Source organism: Malaclemys terrapin, chromosome 8 (genome assembly GCF_027887155.1).
Source record: "Malaclemys terrapin pileata isolate rMalTer1 chromosome 8, rMalTer1.hap1, whole genome shotgun sequence".
In the NCBI taxonomy this organism is placed as follows: domain Eukaryota; kingdom Metazoa; phylum Chordata; order Testudines; family Emydidae; genus Malaclemys; species Malaclemys terrapin.
Genome location: NC_071512.1, coordinates 81,071,680 through 81,093,165, shown reverse-complemented (window position 1 = coordinate 81,093,165; position 21,486 = coordinate 81,071,680). Strand labels below are relative to the sequence as shown.

At 40.1% G+C, this 21,486-nt stretch overlaps 1 protein-coding gene across 1 annotated transcript in view; it reads right to left on the bottom strand.

Annotated features, from left to right (window-relative positions):
- Positions 1-10,203: 10,203 nt before the first annotated feature.
- ZNHIT6 (zinc finger HIT-type containing 6) overlaps positions 10,204-21,486 on the bottom strand; it is a 57,386-nt gene continuing 46,103 nt past the window's right edge. The window contains exons 9-10 of the mRNA XM_054036766.1: positions 18,575-18,699; positions 10,204-12,827 (exon numbers count right to left, since the gene is read on the bottom strand). Of these exons, the coding sequence (XP_053892741.1) occupies positions 12,742-12,827; positions 18,575-18,699 (211 nt within the window). The 3' untranslated portion in view covers positions 10,204-12,741. The remainder of the gene's footprint in view (positions 12,828-18,574; positions 18,700-21,486) is intronic.

Sequence of the window (21,486 nt, the reverse complement as noted above, 5' to 3'; positions counted from 1 at the left end):
TCGTTCCCCTTTATTCGACATTGGTGAGGCCTCATCTGGAATACTGTGTCCAGTTTTGGGCCCCACACTACAAGAAGGATGTGGAAAAATTGGAAAGAGTCCAGCGGAGGGCAACAAAAATGATTAGGGGTCTGGAGCACATGACTTATGAGGAGAGGCTGAGAGAACTGGGATTGTTTAGTCTCCAGAAGAGAAGAATGAGGGGGGATTTGATAGCAGCCTTCAACTACCTGAAGGGGGGTTCCAAAGAGGATGGAGCTCGGCTGTTCTCAGTGGTGGCAGATGACAGAACAAGGAGCAATGGTCTCAAGTTGCAGTGGGGGAGGTCCAGGTTGGATATCAGGAAAAACTATTTCACTAGGAGGGTGGTGAAACACTGGAATGCGTTACCTAGGGAGGTGGTGGAGTCTCCTTCCTTGGAGGTTTTTAAGGCCCGGCTTGACAAAGCCCTGGCTGGGATGATTTAGCTGGGAATTGGTCCTGCTTTGAGCAGGGGGTTGGACTAGATGACCTCTTGAGGTCCCTTCCAACTCTGATATTCTATGATTCTATGATTCTATGAACAAGCAATACTAGCCAAGAAGTTGAATTAAAGAATTGTATTCAACCATCTCTGTTGGAATGCCTCTAAAATTCTATCACAGACTAGCTGATAAGGAGCAGATGTATGTAGATGTTCACTTCAATCATTAGCCGCCTGCACAAAACAGATCAATTCCCTGATCACCTTTATTTCCATGGAGCAGCTTCAGAAACAGGACCATAGCAATGCAATCCCACAGTGGTGGGTCAGTGGCCCTAACAGCACTTGTTATTAAGGTTGCCTGGCACTCCCCATTATAAGACCCTGTTTTCAGTTGCTTATAACTTTGCTAAAGTTTAAATGTTGGGGCTGAAATTTTCCATGCTGGGGATCTGTTTCAGGTAGGTTTTTTTTTTTTTTTTTTTTGGTGGGGTTTTCTTTTTGTGTGGTGGGGAACTTTAGCCAAAACACATAATCCATTTCTGAGAACAAGACTATGGAAAAATACATTGTTTTGCCCATGTTAAAAAAATAATCTGGTGGCCTTCTTTGATAATCTATAAGCAAACCCGTACCTTGGAGAAGGGACTTGACATTTGAGAGAGGGATGTGTCTTTTGCTGTTCCTGTGAAAATCTTCCCACATTAAGTGAAGTTATGTGCATTTGAAAAATTGCACTATGCATATGCGCACAGAGACAAGATTTTAGCAGCCAAATTCCCCAAATATTTTGTTCACACAGGGCATGCTCCAGCCTGGGGCTGAGCAGGACTTTACCTGTAATTACAACGCTGGGCTGCTGCAGGTTTTTCTGGGTCCAGACACTTGAACTAAGAGCAGGGAGCCTCTCTCTCCTGTGCTCTCAAGAACCTTCCTGCTGGGCCCAAGCAGAGTGGAGGAGGAAGCTGTTTCAGTCAAATGTAGAGGTAGCAAGAGTCAAACCTGTTGGATGGTGGGGAGAGTAGATTGGGACAAAGAGAATGGGGACAATACAGAACCTGAGATTGGGAGTTGGGATGGGCAGTGACTGGGAATGCCTGGGCCAGGAGACTAGGCGAAGAGTTGGGGGACACAGTGGTATTGCGATGGGGAGTTTGGAGAGGTGAGACTTGGACTTGGTGGGCAAGCAAACTGGAACAAAGATGAAAAGCCTGAGAAGTAGAGACTGGGACAGCCTAGGTAAGGAAAATGGGACTGGGATGAGGAACCAGAGGTGGGGAAGAGACAGGGTTGGGTTGGAGGGAAACATAGGAGTCTGTGGCCATTGAAACCCACTCCTCTGAAGAGCCTGAAATGGAACCTAAGATTTCTCAGGCCTGCACCCACAAAGGCACTTAGGCATTCCAACCTAGAAAATCACAGGAACACTGCAATTCAGAAACCTGAGTTAGGCTCCCTATACAATTAATGGGGAGAGAGAGGTGCCTAGGAATGCAATCTACAAAAGCCAGCATGCTAGGCAGGGAGCTGCCTAAACTAGCCAATAGGAGACCCTGATGACAAGGGTGTGTCTTAAGCCTCACCCCTTTCATGGAGATGGGCAATAAATCCAGCTGCAGAAAAGCACCGAGCTGTGCTACCTATCCATGAATAGGAATCTGCTGCTTGGAGTCAAGTTTCGGCACTTAAGTATTTCTTGTAGTAATTAATTTGCTGCCTGCCTTGCACCATATAAAATATCTGGAGAAGCTGGTGCTGCTGCTGTACACTTCATAGCTGTTAACCCAGTGGTTAGGCACTTGCCTGGGATGTGGGAGACCAAGTTTCAATTACCCATCTCTGCAGGAGGGGGAGAAAGGATTGCAACAGGGGGTCTCAACGTCTCAGGAGAATGCTCTAACCACTGGGCTATCAGATATTCTGATGGGAGGGGCTCCCTCAGTCTCTCCTATTGAAGCTGTTCCATTGTGGATAAAGTCATTGGAGCAGGGGGACTGGACCCAGGGTCTCCCATCTCTAAGGGGGTGCCCTAACTACTGGTCTGTAGAGTCATTTCTCTCTGACCCAATGACTGTTCCATTGTGGATAGAACACTTAGTCATTGGGCCAGAGAAAGAGAGCGCCTGAGAATTACTGCATAGTCCAGTGTGTAGAGCACTCTCCTCGGAATGGTGGATCCCATTACAATCTTTTCTCCCCCCGGCGGAGAATTAATTGTGGATTAACACAGCTCAAAACTTGTTCTCTGTAAATGAAAACTTGACAGAATTTACATCTGTCATAGGAGCAGGATATTGAGAGGGCCAGCTATGGCCTGTAGGGTGGGAGTTTGAGATCCCTGCCTCGACAAAACAGTTGAGAGTGTTGTTAGCTGAGGTGTATTTGGGTTTGACTTGTTCCACCCATGTGCTGAACCCACTGGCCATGATCCAGCAGAGCACTTAAGAACATGCTTAAGTTTAAGCACATGAGTAGTTCCACTGACTTAAAAGGGTGTATGCATGTGCCTGAAGTTAAGTACATGCTTAAATGCTCAGCACCTTGTAGAATAAAGCCCTTTGGGTGGAGCTACTGTTTGCTCTGCATCAAGTCTGCATTTAGTACTGGCATGTCACAACTCTTCACCTTTATTCATGTTTTCACTTATTAAATGTTCAGCATCCCCATAAAAGGATGAAATGTAAAGAGATCATGAGGGAAACAACACATGGCTAACTTTGAACACACCAGCCAAGTACATTGCCACAGGTGTGGAACTCATGAACAGAGGAAGCAAGTGAAGCTGTAATGACAGGTTGGTATCTATAATATATTAATCTCAAGAGGCACTGGTTCTGGGGTTAAGTCTCTAACTGATAAATTATTGAAAGAATTAAACATCCAGGTACATCTACAAAGACCATAAAAAAGCAAATGCAAAAAACAGGGATAGATAGTGTCTGGAATATGATGATGAACTGAGATTACTATAAAGAGATGAGCCTTTTATATGCACAACTTCAATATATATACATATACATGTATGTATGTATGAATGAATGTATGTAACTTCATCCACAACTGAAATATGCTATGTTTTTATGTTTTTTAGGTGGAGATGAAGGACAGTTTCTCTAACTCATATTGTAGGAGAATTTTTTAAGGTAGCCACATGTCATTACCCAGAATGGAATACAGCTAGGTGATAAATGTTAACTTATCTTTTTGTGAAGAGCACAATGGGATTTTTAATTACACGTGCACAGGTATTCCATTTTAAATCTCATCTCAAAACGCCAGCAGCTCCTTCTAGCACTATGTTGGGGACACTGGCTCTATACAAGATTAGAAGCAAACCATAAAACCTACAGAGTCAGAGAAACCACTTGCTCCAAAACATGTGATTTCCTTGGAGATCTCACGCTCCAAGTACTGACCCAATTAGCTTATGAAAACTGACAATCACCGATTGAGATGGTCTGGCTGGAAAACCAAGACATATGTTAATAAGAATTTAAGATAGGAAAACTATTTCTTCTACAACTCTGCCTTCCCTGCCCCCTTCTGCTCTCAGGATATACTGGAGCAATCCCATTAAAGCCAACAGGGATGCATGGATGTAGGTGGGAGCAGAAATTGGCATGAAGCTTATTAATAAGATACAGATGAGAATTTAAACATAAAAATGTCAGGAGAATCTCAGTTAAGTTTCTAACACCATCCCACACAGCCATCTCCCAGCACGTTCACCAGCTTTAATTCTGCCCCCTTTTGTACACATGCACATACAATATGGGCCACCTGGGGAGACTGGATAAGTTCCTGGCCTGTAATAGGAGTCTACATTGGATGCTTCGTTCAGCGGTGTGTAGAGTATGTACTCAGGTAGCCCCACTAGCAGGGGGTTCAGTAGCAATGGAGACGGTAAGGCCTGGCTTAGGTGAGTAGAGGGTGTGGGTATGTTCCCAAGTACATACCCTATAGGACTCTACTCACCCAAGCTGCGCCTTCCCTTCTACACTGCTATTTTTAGTCATGTAGTGCCCTGCTGCCTCTCTGCTGCTGGAGCCTTTCCCCACCGCAGGGAAAAGAAGCTGGCAGCTGGGACTCCGTCAGCTCTCTTCTGCTGTAGCCTTTCACCACTGGAGGGAAAGACTGTGGCAGCCACCATTGCTGGAGCCTTTCACTATTGCAGGTAAGGACTCCAGCAGTGGGGAGGCAGCAGGTAAAGTCTCCACCATCTTCTCACTGCCGGAGCTCTTCTGCATTGCGGGTAAAGACTTCGGCAGTGGGGAAAGGCTCCTGCTGGGTGGTGGGGGACAGAGAGCATGAGCGCAAAAGCTCCTCACAGTAGCAAAAGGCTCTAGCAGCAGAGAGTTGCTGAAACCTTTCCCCACTACCACCCCCTGCTACAGGCTTTCGCTGACATGTGTAGCTATACACCAGAGCGGTGGACAGATTGCTTTTCATGGAGGTGTGTAGCTACTTATACATATATGCCACCAAAGGTGGTGTATTGTGCAGACATAGTCTGGGTATGAGTACAAGGTCCATTTTAAATTGATGTGTGGAAAGACATTAGGCCCGATGCTTAGTCGTTCTATTCCTGTGCGTGAGTCAGTGATAGAGGGAAGGCAGAAAGTGGAACACATAGTTGTAAGCCACCTTTGCAAGCCCCATATTCTGGGATTGTGCAGGGACCTGCCCAGCACTGGTGGGAATTACTGCAGCTTCGGGGTTGGTCTAACTTACACTCTGCTCCATATTGCTCCCTATGAGAGCACATGCAAATTCATCTTCACAGAGAGCCTAATGATTAGGCTCTCATTAGCACAACAGTCTGCTTATCCTACTTATAAGTGCAGCTCACTGAATTGAATCTTTTCAGTGAAGAGACTGCTTTGCAACTCCAAACCATTCTGCTATACAGATGGCATAGAATGAGATTACCATGCAGCAGCTACCATTGCAATCCTCCATACCACTTATGGAACAGTCCCAGAAGCCCAAACCCAGCAGAAGCCCCTTTTGATTGAGCACATTGTCGGAGAATAACAGAGTTCTCACTTTTTGTTTGGGTACAGCAAGTCAGATGCTTTATTTTCTCTCTATCAATTGCATAGAGGGAGAGAGCTAAGCAGGTCTCTCAACAGGTAAACAATTACAGCAAGCATTTATACCTTTTGTTACAATGAGCAACAGCTGCATTTTGTTTATACATAGGTCATTCTGATATCTTGTTTTGCTCACTAATGTAGACTTAGTCTACATTCCATATTATCTACACATTATCTATACAAAGTCGCAACAACTTCTCACACAGTTCTTTCCCACTTGCCTCACACATTCCTCGCTTCTACAAATCTCGCGTTATTAGGGTTACAGTTAGCCTAACTCTTGCTAACGAACTGTCATGCATTGCATCCCCTTCCTATCAGTTCTTTCTCTGCTTCCACAACATGGAACATTCCGTCTAATGACTCCCTGAAAACTGTTAAGACAGCTAATAAGGGTGCAAATAAATATTAACTGTGATGCTGGAAAAGCCCTCAACATTCCAATGGAAAGAAAAATAAAGACATATTGGAAAACATCTAACACTTGATTACAGAATTAGTAGTTATATGTAATAAAGGAGGAAAAGGCCACTAAAAGTATCAGATAACAAGTAATGGAAGTTTAGGAAGAGCAAAGTAATCTTGACAGACTCTGCTTGGATTCAACAAGTTAATTAAATACAAAGTTATTCCTCTTTCCATGACATTAATTTCCTTTTCTTTTGGAATAAATATCTTACCAAGGGGAGATACAAATATGACATGACTTCTTACCCTATCTTGTCAGAACAAACAGTAGGTGGGACAAACATCCTCATCCAATCTGCTCAGAAGGCAGATGACCTCGTTTCACTGTATTACAAATCTCTGGATAACAAACATGCAATACCCATTTGCCAAGATTGCCAGCAGTAGAGCTAGGAGATTTGTCCTACATTTGCCATGACAGCACATTTAACAGTGCAGCACAAGATGAATTTTGCAGGCAAGAGGCATTTGCAAATGCATATACATGTAAAAAGATTGTGAATACTGAGAAGCCCATTGGGTTGAAGTTTCAGAAGATGCACGAAAATTGAATTTTTATTGAACATGCAATGGTACAAAATATTCAAGCAAATAATCTGAAAAAATTAAATACCCAACCAGGGGCAAATTCTGTTCCCTCCTTGCATGGAATAACATGGCCTGAAAGCAGAAGGACTAACATGCTTCTGCACAAAGTACATACAAGGTCACAGAACCCAGGAGGGGGAATTTTACATCCCTGCACACCACAGAGCATTATTACATGGAATTTTTGCAGCAGTGCAGATGGGAGTTTGGACAGCTGCCAAAGTGCTAACAGTGAGTCTGCCAAATCCACTATCCAACACCCCCTTTAAGAGGGGCCGGATCAAGCAGCAGCCACAACTGTAGCCAGGAAGCTGCAGGAGGATCTGCTCTTTGTCCTGGTGGGGTGAGGAGACAAATCTGCCTACATCCTCCATGCAAAGCCCATTAACTTTTATATGGAGAATGGAAGTTTGAGCAGAAAGAGCACTTCAAAAAGGAAAATGTGAAAAGATCTCAGAAAACGCATCTACACCTCAGAAAAAATTCCTACAGTCAACAGTAGCTGGCAGCAAATACCCTTTTCTGGATTATTCAGAAGGCAGGTGATCTAGTACTGTAGTGTCGCCATCTTTTGAGTGTCTACATTGATACTGTCAATGTCAACAAATAAGAAGCCATATTCCATCCTGCTCTAGAAATGGTTTAACTATTTGGAATACAGCTTTGTGGCAAAGATCTTCATTTAACTAAAGATACAAAAAGCATATTGGAAACAGCTTTACAGTCGGACACTAGTGTGATTGATGTGTCATGGGAGAATACTTGCTGCCTGCATGCAACTCAGTGACACTGTGACGGGTGGGGGCACCCCGTCCCATGAATAAGTCTACCGGACTGCTCTTGGCCTCAGGGCCTAGTGGTCAGAGTCTGTAGAGTTGCCCTCGCTCTCAGGGCTGTAAGGCCCAGTGGCCAGAGTCAGGAACTCTGGCCGCCACCTAGTAGAGGGTGATGGCTAGGGAAGGAGAACCCAGGTCCTCCCCACTCCATTGAGTCCAAACTCAGGGCCGTGTCAATGGCGGGGATCCTGACCACAACCTGCTGACTATTCTCAGCTGGGCAGCTGAGGACGCCCCTGGGCTATTTCCTACTGTATATCTTGTAGTCATACTTCGGGTGCCTTCGTGGTCTCCAAACCCTTTGTCGCGGATAGCTCCTGGCAACCCTGGATTCTCCTGGACCTCCACCAGCGTCTGAGTCTCCTCCTGGGTTTCAGCATTCCTGGTTCCTGCTGTCAGAGTCTTTGGCACTTCCCAGGTGGGAGCCTGCGGCAAGTGTTCTTCCTCCTCGGCTGTCAGCCCAGACTTTGCTGCGCAGCTCCCTTTTATACTACTGCTATACTTGGAGCATGCCTAGTAGGGAGGAAGGGGCTTGGCTTCTTCAGCCCACAATATGGAGTTAACCCTTCCCTGTCCAGTGCAGGGTGAGTGCAACCAGTTGCAGATACCACTATTAATTAAAAACTCCATTTACATTATCTTCCTCACACACTGTGCACATGTCTGTATCAATATCATCTCACTGTGAGATCGTAGGGAATATTGTGCAGAGCAAAATACAATACATATGTTGTGGAGGAACTTTTCTTCTCTTAGATGGTGAAAAAGGAAACACGAAGTGTAGAAATTGTTAGAGAAGCCAGATTGACAAATTTGGCTGACATCTAATTTTATCCACAGTACAGATACAGTACATGAAATCTCTGTGCAAGCTATCCCACACCACCAGCCAACGTGCATACCATTGCATCAAAGGGAGCCCTCCGATAGGAAAGGCTGCAGTGGCTTCTGATCTTTTTACTACCATGTTAATTAAGCTGGCTGAAAAGTCCTTCCAGTCTATCCTAATGTAATGGGCTTTTCAGCAGGTTTAATTAACAGAGTGGTAAAAGTAAGTTTAGCCAACGGAGCTTTGCTTCCATAATAAAAACTATTATGATCAGTAGAGTTATTATGGGAAATGAGCTAGAACAAGAAAAACATTAGAAACTATGCCATTGTCCATCAGTCATACAGGCCTGTGACACAGTGGGAGTGCAGTTCTGTTACCAAAGTATAAAAAAGTTGGCAGGAAAAAGTCTACATTATCTATGTGATGTTTTCCTGGATTTAATATATCATCTATGACAGCCCTTTCACTTTCAGTATTTATACTGAACTTTCTTTGCTGCAATTTCTTTTTTGTTTGTCCTGCATACATGATTTCCTTCCATTTCACTGCAAATTTCTATCAAACAAAACCATATGCACTACCATAGCAACATTCTAATACAAACATAGGGTAATCTTTGTTCACTGGAGTACACAGTTCATTTTTTTCCTTATTAACAGAATCTGCATCTGCATACAGTTGAACTAAAATTCCATAGCAACGACACAAACACAAATTCATGGTGTATGGGTTGTTGTTTTTTTTGTTTGGTAAGTGTTTTCAGGGAAATTGTTTGGAAATTAAAAAGACAGAATGCAATGTTTGTGAGCAAACAGCTTGAACTGAATAACACTGTCACAGCTGTACATTTACTCTTTGGGGGCCCCATGTTGCAAGGTGCTGAGCATATTCAACTCCTACAGACTTCAGTGGAGGACAGGCAGCATCCTTCAAGATCAGGCCCTTGATTATAAATACCTCCATATAAAAGAGAGAGCCAGCGCAGGACTATGCACAGCTTAAGTCCCACCTAAGGGACTAAGTGTTGCATAGGCTTTGTGCTGGCCTTCTGCACAGAGATGAATTTCACCCACAGTGCACACAGACCATTTGATACATGATCAGGCTTTTAAAATTTTTTATGCTTTCTAGAGTCCTAGAGTATGTTTGATAAAAGTCATTTCACTTGATCATATCAAGAATTCTCTAGTACAAACATACTACAGTACTGTATTAGGAGAGACTGGTTTGCTCTCCACTGCAACAACCCTCACAGACCCAGCACATGGCCTCAGAACCTCATCTACCCCTTTGGTGGCAGCACAAGGGCAGCAGCCTCCCCTCTTCACACTGTCTGGGAATGGGATAACTCCTGGAGCAGAGAAATACGAATGACAATAACTGGGAATCAAGACAACATGAATTCTAGACTCACTTTTTATGCTGACAAGTCTACTCTTTACAACTCATTATTACACAATGCCTCTTCTCCCAAATACAGGTCACACAAACTGGGAACAGAACACCGTTCTGTAATAGGGCAGACCCAATCCCATCACTTAGCTTCACTGCCTCTTAGGAAGAGCTTGTCATATCTTTGTCCTTGACCATGCTGGGTGTAAAATGGAGTTACTCATGCATCATCAGTAACCTACTGTTTCACTGTGTTACGCATCTGCCTCAAAATAAACATTTATCAAATATTGGTGAAATTAAAAAACTGTTTGAACTAGTCATGGAGGAAATTCAAAGTCATCCCCATTGTTCAAATTGGTATCACCATTTTGCCAACACAGGTGAAAACAATTGAAGGCAGTCTGGAAAACAATGCTAAATGCATCTGTTAAAAATTAAGATTTAATTCTATCTATATGGCGAAAGCCTGGGTGATGAATTTGCAGCTTTGCTCTGATGAATTTTATTTCTAACTACAACCAAAAGAATTATGCCAAGTTATGTTTATTTTACCATTTCAAAGCAATGAATACTTTCAATCTGAAAGGCAGATTTAACAGTATTTACATTTAAAAACAAATCAGGGTTGTGTTTGCCTGTGACAAAAGAGCTTAAACTGGACTGGTGTAAAAATAAGGGCGAGCCATTTCTGCACAATTCATGAAAAACTGCAAGCGTTTAGAAGAGTAATGCAAATTGTATCTACTACAAAACCATGGGCCTCAGCCAAATATTAATCATACACAGATGAAGTGCCCGGTTTGCTAATATCTGTAGTATTCTAATTTCTACTATATCCCAGGAATCTTAAGAACAGGAATCCCACTATCTTCTACAGATGAAACTAATTTTCTATCAAATAAACGTTGGCAGTTATATTGTTTAGTTAAAATGAGAGGTTTACTGCTAGTGCATATTTATGTGAACAGGTGCAAGACTTGTTTCCAGTAACTTGTGGCTACTGAGCCTGAATGCAGCAATCAGTGACTATGAAGGATCTAGTATTCTATTTGAAGTGAAGTAACATGAAAGTATCTATAACCATGGACAAAAATCCTTGTAAAAGTGGGTAAAAAACTAGCTGGTCTTCGTGTGTTATTTTTCTCTATTACTCTGAATTGTAAAAATAAAGTAGGGCACAGGATACTGTCACGAGACAGAAACAAGTTTGGTTGTTTGAATTTATCAAGAATCCAGGGCACAGGAAAGTGTCAGAGATGTGACTCCCTCCGTTGGAGCAGGAACCTATTCCCTTGCATCCATCAAAAGCGGTTAGAGAGCCAGGGTGATGGGGGTTGGTGTAGTAAGGGGAGGGGCAGCTGGGCAAAGGAGATGTGGTGTTATTGTCAGAAACAATGGCCTGTATCCTATAACTGTCCAGGGCTAACAAGGCATTAACTCTCTCTCCAACACTTGATTAACTGGATGGCCCAATGAATGATGCATTTGATGAATATCGGATTCCTATGAGGTGGTGAAAGCATACCTTATACCCAGGAAAGTTGGTGGAAACATTGATCAGAGTTGGAGGGATATCAGGCACAGGTTAACCTTGACCATCTTGCACAGACAGAGCTACCAAAGTCTTCTGAGAGGAGCATGATGGGTAAGGAGCTAGCGGGACTAGCATCATGGATCAGTGAAATAGGACACGGGAGTGGGAGTCAGTAGATCTGGGTTTTCTTCTTGGCTGTGCCACAGACCCACTATGTGATCTTGGACAGTCCTTTCACTTCTCTGCGCGGCTGTTTTCCTGTCTATTTAGATTATATGCTCTCTGCAGGGACTGTTTTTCTGTGTGTGTTTGGGAGTGCCTGACATGAGATCTCAATCTGAATTGGGGCCACTATGTGCTAATAATCAAGGACTGGCTTTCCAAGTTCCTATCACTTGGGTCATCTTAAACTGGAAGGCGGATAAGGGATTTAACGATGCTGAGTTGTGAACTTACCTTACGTGAAAAGTATATTACAAACAAATCCTGATCTTGCAAGCAGCCCTGCATGTGCAGATCCCCTATGCTATGTTGGACCATAATGAGTTGAAACTAATAGTGCCAGGTAGGTGTATTGGTGCTTTACTGCCCCCAACCATGTGTGCTGTCCCCCCCTACAGCAAATACCATAGACACAGGATCTAACCAAAAAACAGGCTGGCAGTTATTAAGTGACTCATGACATGGATGTGTATTACGGGATAATCAAAGCCTGCTGTAGAATTTCACAGCAAATGTTCTTTGCCAGCAGGTAATGTGTTACATGAATCTCTATGCAGCATCTTTTATTTATTTTAAAATTAGAGATAAATCTCAGAAGATATTCCATTAAAACTAGGAAATATTTACAATGTCTGATTTCAACAGATGAAATCACAATACAAAGGTGCACAAAATAAGAAATATTTATAAGTCATAAATGTATTAGCATTACCTGCAGTTAATGAATTTATTCAGTTCTACTGATTTTCAAACTTATGCTGATTTAAAACAACATCATGCTAACAATTCAAAAGTTCACTATTACTCTAGCCAGAAAAAAAAAAAAAATGTTCTCACTGGATCCTGCACAATGCACCTAAATATGAAAACTAAATTTACTGCACTAAACACACACATTGTTACCAAATGATTAGTCAACAAGAATTTATGACTGTCTACAGAGGCTCAGCACAGCAAAGAAATATTGTACAAAGTAAATTCAACTAGAAAAACATTTAGGTCAAGATTTTATTAAAAATAATAGGAGCCTGAAGTTAGGCACTTAAGTAAATGGCCAGATTTTTAAGCTCTGTTTGAGAAATATGGAGCTGGGTTGTTAAGATAAAAACTAGATGCCCAAGATTACTGCACAAGCTGAACGTACCTTTGAAATATGTATTACGCTGATTTATGAAAAAAGGACTTACCCTAAAGTTAGGCATCCAGTTTTGAAAATGTTGCCCTTACAACAAAAAAAACCTGTCACAATAAATGTAAAAAAAAAGTGTAAGAAGCTGATCACACCCCCTTCTGTCAAAACAGATTTTTCAGGAACTGTCCCGTATTTCCCCTTCTTCCTCAGATGAGAGGGATGAACTGTCACTGTCCAAGTCCTCAGTGGATTCACTAGCATCTGAGGGGAGGGAGGGGGATGAGAAAAGGAGGAGACCATTATTACAACACTGTTTGTTTTTCAATTATTTGCTCATGGTAGAGTATGGGTGTTCTAGAAAGAGCACTTTATATTTCTACTTTCCAATAACAGCGATTATTTTCTTGAGAATGGCCATTTCACAGTGAGGTTATGAACACAAACTGGTGGCATCAAGAAGAATCTCACGATCGTGGGACAGAGCAAGAGTGCTTATAGATTTCTTTACCTCTAGCAATAAAGGCAGAGTGCATTTGCCTCCATGTGACTTTTTCCTCCATCCACTGAAGTTCAGTTCATTCCCTGAGCTGATTTGTTTTGAAATACTGCTTTCTTGGTTGCCACATACTTATAAGCCAAAAGAAATGCAGTATCAATTATTTGAAGTTTTGTTAGCGTTTTGATTAAGAGGGAACTCTTGAGACATGCTAGTTTCCTGTTGAAAAATTAAGACATGATGCACATAATGTGTTGTGTTTATATGTTTCAATCCTAAAGATGTGGCAAGGCTGCAGAATCCTGAGAGCCAAAGAAGATGATGTTACGGGTTCAGGATGCCCAGAGCTTTAGGACAGACCTACACTGTCTTAATGACATCACATCATGCAGCACACATTTTCCAATCTGGTCTTCACACTCATATTTATTTCCTGACTCGGCAGGTACTGACTCCTACCCTGGGATGCTGGAACAATCTGTATAGTAGGGGTACTGAGAGCCATTGAACGAAACTGTAAACCCTGGATATGATGGAAACCACTTCAAGCCAGGAGGTGCAGCAGCACCCCCAGTACATTAATTGCACCTATGCTCCTACCATCCCAAGATGAGGTCATCAGATGCCAGCAGTTTGCAGCACCACCACATAATCAACATAAATAGGAATCGCTTTTTATTGTCAAACTTCAATTTCATGGCACACACACTATACAGTATTTTCCATCCAAAATAACCAAAAGTTACAGATAGGCAAAGTAAGAAAAAGGCTTGACATTATTAGAGCTTAAAGATATTTGCTTTGTATATTTTGACATGTGATGTTTTAACGGTTATAAAAATGTAACTTTTTGAGTCTCAGCATCTATTGTCACTAATTATCTGACCCCCTACTATTGCCTGATTCCCCATAATTTCCCACAACTGTGAAAATTTAAAATTAGTACAAAGTGAAAACGCTTAAAAATATTATCCATCAAAATTATATATAAAAAAAATCAAATTCTGCCAAACCTAAATATAAACTACAGCTAGAGCAAAGTAAAGCTACGATAGAGACACACGCCAGCCTCCCCTACCCCCATTGGTATTTTCAATGTTTGATCAGTGATTAATTCAAATAGGTTTTCTGGACATATAGTGTCAGCTGCTCTTTAATAATGAAATATTACCAAGAGGGAGCTAATGGAGCATCATTATTATGTTGTCAAGATAAGTTCTGCAGCTGGCAAGCACAGATAATACATGGAACATAGTGTGCACCTGTACATTTTCAATGGAATTTGGTCAAGAAAATAGAAGCATTTCACCAGAAACATTAGAGGTCACATTTTGTCTACATTAAATCTAGTGTATAATCAATTAAGATTTATATGCCAGATATGTACTGAGTTAATGCACAAAGTGAGGACTGTTTTTGCCTTTAAGTCTTGACAAAATGTCTAATTCCCTATGAACTTGACCCATGACTGACCCTGTGTGCTGACAGCAGAATACCTGTATTTTTTCTTTACACAAGTCAAGCATCACAACTTTTTAGAAAATAGTCTGACAAACTTCTGACTCAAAGATGCTCAATGGGCTTAAAGTTTGAATAGTAGTTTATTTCTGCTTTGTTACAAATAGTATATAGTATAGTTAAAAATAGTATATTGTTTATTAAGGGTGGGGTTGGTAGTATTACCTATTAAGGTTACCGAACACTTCCCATTATAAGACTCTGTTTAATGAAAGCTATGATTGTTATGGTACTGATGATAATGAACAGAAACTAAAGAGACTTTTGGTTAACAATCTTTGAATGGATTACTCTTTATTGTGTATATTTGGAGACATGTTTTTTATATATATATAATATATAATATAAAACAACCCGAAGAGTCTCACTGGTTATATGATCTCTAGTCAGTTTATTTTATATCTTTTCTTCCATCTTATTTTGTACCTTCAATAGATTTCCAGTCCATTACAAAAAAGGTTGCACCTGGAGCTCTTATGAGGTAAACTCTGCTTTTAAAAAGTCTTAATAATCGAATAATGTAGTTCGCTTCAAAAGTTATGATAATTTTCCTTCAAGACTAACTCCACTTTCTGAGCAGTTTCAGGATTCTTCAAAACACCGAAATTATATATAGTCACATTTTAAAAAGGAATATTTGAATCAAACACTGAATTTTTTACATTTAAATTAGAACAAGTGTTAGGGTGGTATTTTTCCAAACTTCCCCCTTCCACCCACTAGGTGAGAAGGGGCTTGGATAGAAGGGTAAGTCCTTTAGTATGCACAGAGAAGGCCCTGGCAGGCCATACAGCCCAAACTGAGCACATGGCTTAAGAGCATTATTAAAAAACAAAACAAAAAAGACATGTTAACTAAAGATGTGCAAAGGTAAAAACAGCATGATCTTTCCCTACTGTAACCGTTACCCTTTAGTATATAATCTTTTACTATGCTATGTCTAATCTTGTTTGTAAGCTCCTTACGGTAGGGGGACTGCATTCTTGAATTTTTATGCAAACCCATGGCGCTATATTAACAGCAATAAAAAGACTAAACAAATTCATGGTTTGTTAAACCAGAAATGGGTGTCTACATTCACGGAATATAAGCTTTTTAAGAGAGCAGCTTTTTGAACAAACCCTGCAATAGATGGTCACTGTCTTGAAGACATTTATTTGCACATCTTTAACACGTTCCTCAACATTTCCGGCCAACATCAGTTTTCTCTTCCCTTTGCTCCAATCCTCTACTCGGAGTTCTTATGGAACCAACTAGTTAGAGAAGCAGTAGCACTACAAAGGTTGGAATTTCTTTCAGTACTTTATTTGGATAATAAGCTCAAAGGCAGTTGCTATAATAGCTCATCAGGCAATAATAAGTTTAATGACATCAACCCTATTCAGACTTGGTTTTTCAATCAATTTTAAAACAAATTTTCTCATGCCAGTTATTACCACATGGGGGTCCTGTTCAACAGGGAAGGGCTCAGCTCAAGCCAATCTGGATAAGATGAAGACAAAGTTTCTCACTGAACAGAAATGTTCCAGTAAGTGTAATGTGTCTGCTTTTCCTCCTGGAGTGAATGTCTGTGGATGTAGTTGCAAGACAAAGACTTCAGTCTCACCCTCCGATGTGGTGCCTTACTTCTCAGGAGAAGTTAGAGTTTCTGTCGTTTATCAGAAGCTCTCCAGGTCAGCTGGAAAGGATCACATCCCTTTCTTTAAGTGAGGGTAATCTAGCAGGATCATCCATTATAATCCAGACAGAACAGTAGTTAAAAGTCATGGAAGTTAGATGGCTAACCCACTGCAGCCAAGAATAAAAGCTATTAAGTATATTTAGGATATAGAGGTGAAATATAAATATTAATTAATATTGTAACACAGGGCTTTCAAGTCTCAGGCCTGTAAAATACTCAGTCACACAAGGTTTTAGGCTTGAAATAGGTTGGTATGACTAGTTGACCCAAAGATAACCCTCTACTAGTAAAGATTAAAATTATGGTAAAAGACGGGTTAAGTGCTGATTTTCTGGAAACTATTCAGCAATCAACTGGCAAATATATTGCTATGTACCAGTTAATACCACAAGATGCCTGATAGTAACATTTTGGGGTATTCTGTAATAACCTCAAGTTGTTATGGTAACTCATTTACGTAGGTGATAATGAGAACAACAGGAACTAAGGGTATAGCCAATGAGAGATGGGGCACCCCTAAATTATCCATACTTTCACTCCCCACTGAAGAAAAAGGGGTTGGAATCCTTATGTACAAGCCTTAGCAAGTGTAAGCATAACTCAGGAAAAAAAGGTGTTGTCCAGCCTGTGCGCTGGGGAGTGGGCTGAGAGGGAGATGTCAGGATGAGAACCACAGGTGACAATGATGATGCAGGGGAAGATAAAGACTGATACTCCAAGGTCCCCCAGCAGGAGATCAGATGTGAGTGACACCACTCAGATGGTTAAACACTTTGCAGTCTTTATCTGCTATTGCATTTCAACATTTGTAGGACTGTTTATCTGCATAGTGGATTTGTTAATAAAGGGACTCGTGATAACTTGCAAATTGCTTCTCATGTGCTTCTAGGATCTCTTATTCTAATGATACTGACAGTAATACTCCTGATGCTGTAGCCCTCAAGAGACCAAACCTTTATTGATCACTGTGGTCTACGAGATTAATCAATCAATCACCAATGCATCAATAAGGCTATACCATCCTCCTTAGCTACTGCAGGACTGTTTCCTATGGTATACAAGTCAGTGTTTTCTCCAGTCCAATTCTGAATCTAGGTAGAGCCGTGATTAAGTCTCCCAAGAAAGATGTGCAGCAAACCTATTTGGGAGTTTCTCCACAGAGCTTTGTCAATATTACAGATTGGATTGTTGGAGCTTCCTTTGGTGCAGTGCTTGAATACTCAATTCCTAGTGCTGACAATCCTGATCTTCCAGATCACCTACATGCTCTTTGAGTTGATGCACCAATTAGGAAGCACATGTTATTGTTACCCATTGTGTTTCTTCTAGTTAGATTCCCAATACCAGCACCCTCCTTGTTCTCTATGTTTTTGTGCCTTTGGGGTCTTTCTGGATCCATTTTGTACTTTTCCTTTGTTGCACAGTAACTTATTTCTAAATCAGCAGTATAAATAGGAAGCAAGTTCCTCTAAACCAGATGGCAACTTCAACCTTCTAGCGTTCAAACAAGCAGCCCACATTTCTATATTGACATCTTTAGATAACACTTTCCTGTGTTTCTTGTAGAGCAGAAGACAAAATGCCTATGCCTCACTTGTCATCAGCATCACTAAAAATGATGCGATGAGCACCTTAATTAGTCACCCTTCTTCCAAAAGTTGTGCTCCTTCTGTTAGTGGCAGTTTGAAGTGGAGTAGAACAAGAAAAAATTTGTAGTGAAAAATTAAAAATTAAAAATGAAAATTTCCTTTAAGTTTTCAGTGCAAAATGTGAATTTTCCTCTTTTATTAAACTAACTCTAACATCAAAAGGTGTTCACAACAAGCTACTTTTGGAAAGATAATGTAGCTCTTTTAAGCTGATTGAAACTCCATCTTCTGAATTATCTGGTAGGCATTTGAACTTGTAATGTCAATTCATTGTCCAATGTGAGGAAAAATTACACAGGGAAATTACACAAAATTGTGTCCTTAATGCCAACAAGTGTTACACAGCTTTGCTACCCCTGAAATTTAATAAATAAGACTAGAAAAAAGTCCCAAAAGATTATTTTATTGCTGTGGTTACACTACATAAGATATACTAAAAACTAGTAAACCGAGTAAGCACAAAATTTAAGCCAGCTACCTAAAGGAATTAAAGCAGATCATTCACAAAATCTGTAATAGATTTTTTCTGGCAATATTTTAAATTTAGAGGCAAATACAAAACATACTGTACATTCCTGAGACTAATAAAGGATGTATCCTTAATTATTGTTTATTCAGCTAAAATATCTAAGTGTAGCATAACAGGAAATAAATTTATGCTTACCTTGGCCAAGAACTCCCATATCATTCTTGAGTTTCTTCAATACCACAAGTAATGTTGGGTATTCAATTACTACCTTGTCTTTCAAATTGTCTAGAAGGCTTTTACTGGTATGCAGTTCATCATAGCTTAAAAAAATAATTGAAAGTTTATTTTAACTTTTATAGCATCGAGGATGTAATATGCATTTTCTTAATTTCCATATGAACATAATCATTAGTTGTAAATCATCTTGGTAAGACTAATTTTCAATTGGAAACCATTTTAATTACAAGCCAATGTTACTGTCCATCTAAATCAAACAAACCTTTTAAAGCTTAACACTTTATCCTAAAAATATAGGAATGAGCGAAATGTAAGTTTCTCTGAAGACTGAACTAAGAGGACCAAAACCTGATTTTGAATTAAATAAAAAAAAACTCAATGAGCAATTTGTTTTCCTGTACTGGTTGCCATTATAGTATGCTAAGTAAATAAACAGATGTAATCATAATTTTTCATGCTTTAAGGCTCTAATATTAAAGGTTTAATTTACATGCTTAACACTGAATATTAGTTTACATACTTGCTTTTAAATTGTCAACAGCTTATTAGACAAATAAAAAAAGATCATATAGGCTGAAACTGTTAGAACAAATTTATATTGGAGGCATTTACAGCTATCTTGTAAAGGTAAAATTGCTTGGACACAATTTAGGCAACGTATGATCCCCATTACGTGAATCATGTTTTGAAATATGGCATAATCCTGCCATTTACCCCTCAGCCAAAGCCTCTCCTCACAGCATCAGCTGCAAACACTCCCAGCAGAAAACTCCACTTATTTGAGTGTTCTGCCAGGGTCACGTGATTTGGATCAGCAGGCCTTTTCCATATAAGGAAGCCTTTTCACCCTCCAGGAAGGATATATTCGGAGCCAGTACTGACATCAGCTTTACGTAACACAAGTTATGCCACAGTAATAAAAAGTAAACTGAGCATATTCCCTACAATTACATCCTAAAACTACCATATCCTCGCCGGTCTTTATAAACCTCAAAACCAAAAAAAGCTGGATGGTGGTGTTGTGGGGAAAGGAATTTTCAAAAGTCTTCTACAATGCAAACCCTGTTTCTAATACTTAATATAATTGCAACATCTAACAGATGTCCAGATATTATTAAAATGTGATCTGAGTGACGTGACTCCTGTTTTGAAACTGAAATTAGGATTATTAAATTACTACTAAACTACTGAATCAGTTAAAGGCAAATAAAGTTTAGATACAAAATAAATTTTATGTACAAGGGGGACATTTCCCTTAGTTGCTCTTCACTCTGTGTTTGTTTTTTTTGTTTTTTTAAACATGCTGTATAATTATTCTTTGCCAATAACCACATTGCATGGATGAGAGGAGTTATTGATACACTTTACTAGTTACAGTAATGCGTGATTAAGAACAGTACATCATAGAAGCTACCAGACAAAAGAAATACCAAAGGTAAGCTAGGAATTGAGTTTTCTGGCTTTGAAGGAAACTTCATGTAAGCAATAGCTATTTCCCCCCCCTCCTCTCTCATATTAAACTTCAATCATCATGAAAATATTTATTTTCATGTTTCTCTTGACCCAAAGTAATTATGACCTGTTCTTTCTTAAACCCTTTAAAAAGGATAACAATATATTAAATTTCTTATTCAATGAATCCTTTCATAACTTGTGGATTAAAACATAAGAACAGAAACATTTACTGGTTTACTTACAGTACTTTGCATTTAAAGTATAGCAATACCTTTCCTTTGGCAAGGACCTCAACACATTCTTTTCTGGTTAAGCAAACATTTACCTCAAAGAGGCTAAAGTAATTCACATGCCACAATACACTTTCCATTATCTCATGTTTTAGACAAAACAGCTTTAGCCTCCAGTTTGGCATAGCATAAAACCTTTGTACTTTAAACTATTTTATGATCGTAAATTATTAAAGTGTTAGATCACTGAACCAGAGTTTGGTTTTTTAAAGTAAATTTTATTGGTGATAGCAAGAGTTACAGAAAGTATACAGAAGTTTAGTACACAGCATGAACTATAAACTAATCTGAAGAAAAATATAGCATGAATATATATAGCATGAATCAGGCTAAATATATGGAGCCTAATTTTATGTTGTAATTCTACCCGCCCCCTAAAACAAAACAAATCTTTAGATCATTTCTTAGCTCCCCTACTCAAATATAGTGACCATCAGTGCATCTTGCATCTGAAGAAGTGAGGTTCTTACCCGCGAAAGCTTATGCTCCCAATACTTCTGTTAGTCTTAAAGGTGCCACAGGACCAGCATATGTTGTTCATTTTAAGAACACTTTCACAGCAGATTTGACAAAACGCAAAGAAGGTACCAATGTGAGATTTCTAAAGATAGCTACAGCACTCAACCAAGGTTTAAGAATCTGAAGTGCCTTCCAAAATCTGAGAGGGACGAGGTGTGGAGCATGCTTTCAGAAGTCTTAAGAGCAACACCCCAATGCAGAAGCTACAGAACCCAAACCACCAAAAAAGAAAAATCAACTTTGTGCTGGTGGCATCTGCCTCAGATAATGAAAATGAACGTGCGTCAGTCCGCACTGCTTTGGACTGCTGCAGAACCTGTCATCAGCATGGACGCATGTCCCCTGGAATGGTGGTTGAAACACGAAGGGACATATGAATCTTTAGCATATCTGGCACGTAAATATCTTGTGATGCTACAACAGTGCCATTCTCACTTTAAGGTGGCATTGTAAACAAGAAGCGGGCAGCATTATCTCCTGCAAACGTAAACAAACTTGATTTTCTGAGCGACTGGCTGAACAAGAAGTAGGACTGAGCGGACTTGCAGGCTCTAAAATTTTATATTGTTTTGTTTTTGAATGTAGGGTTTTTTTGGACATAATTCT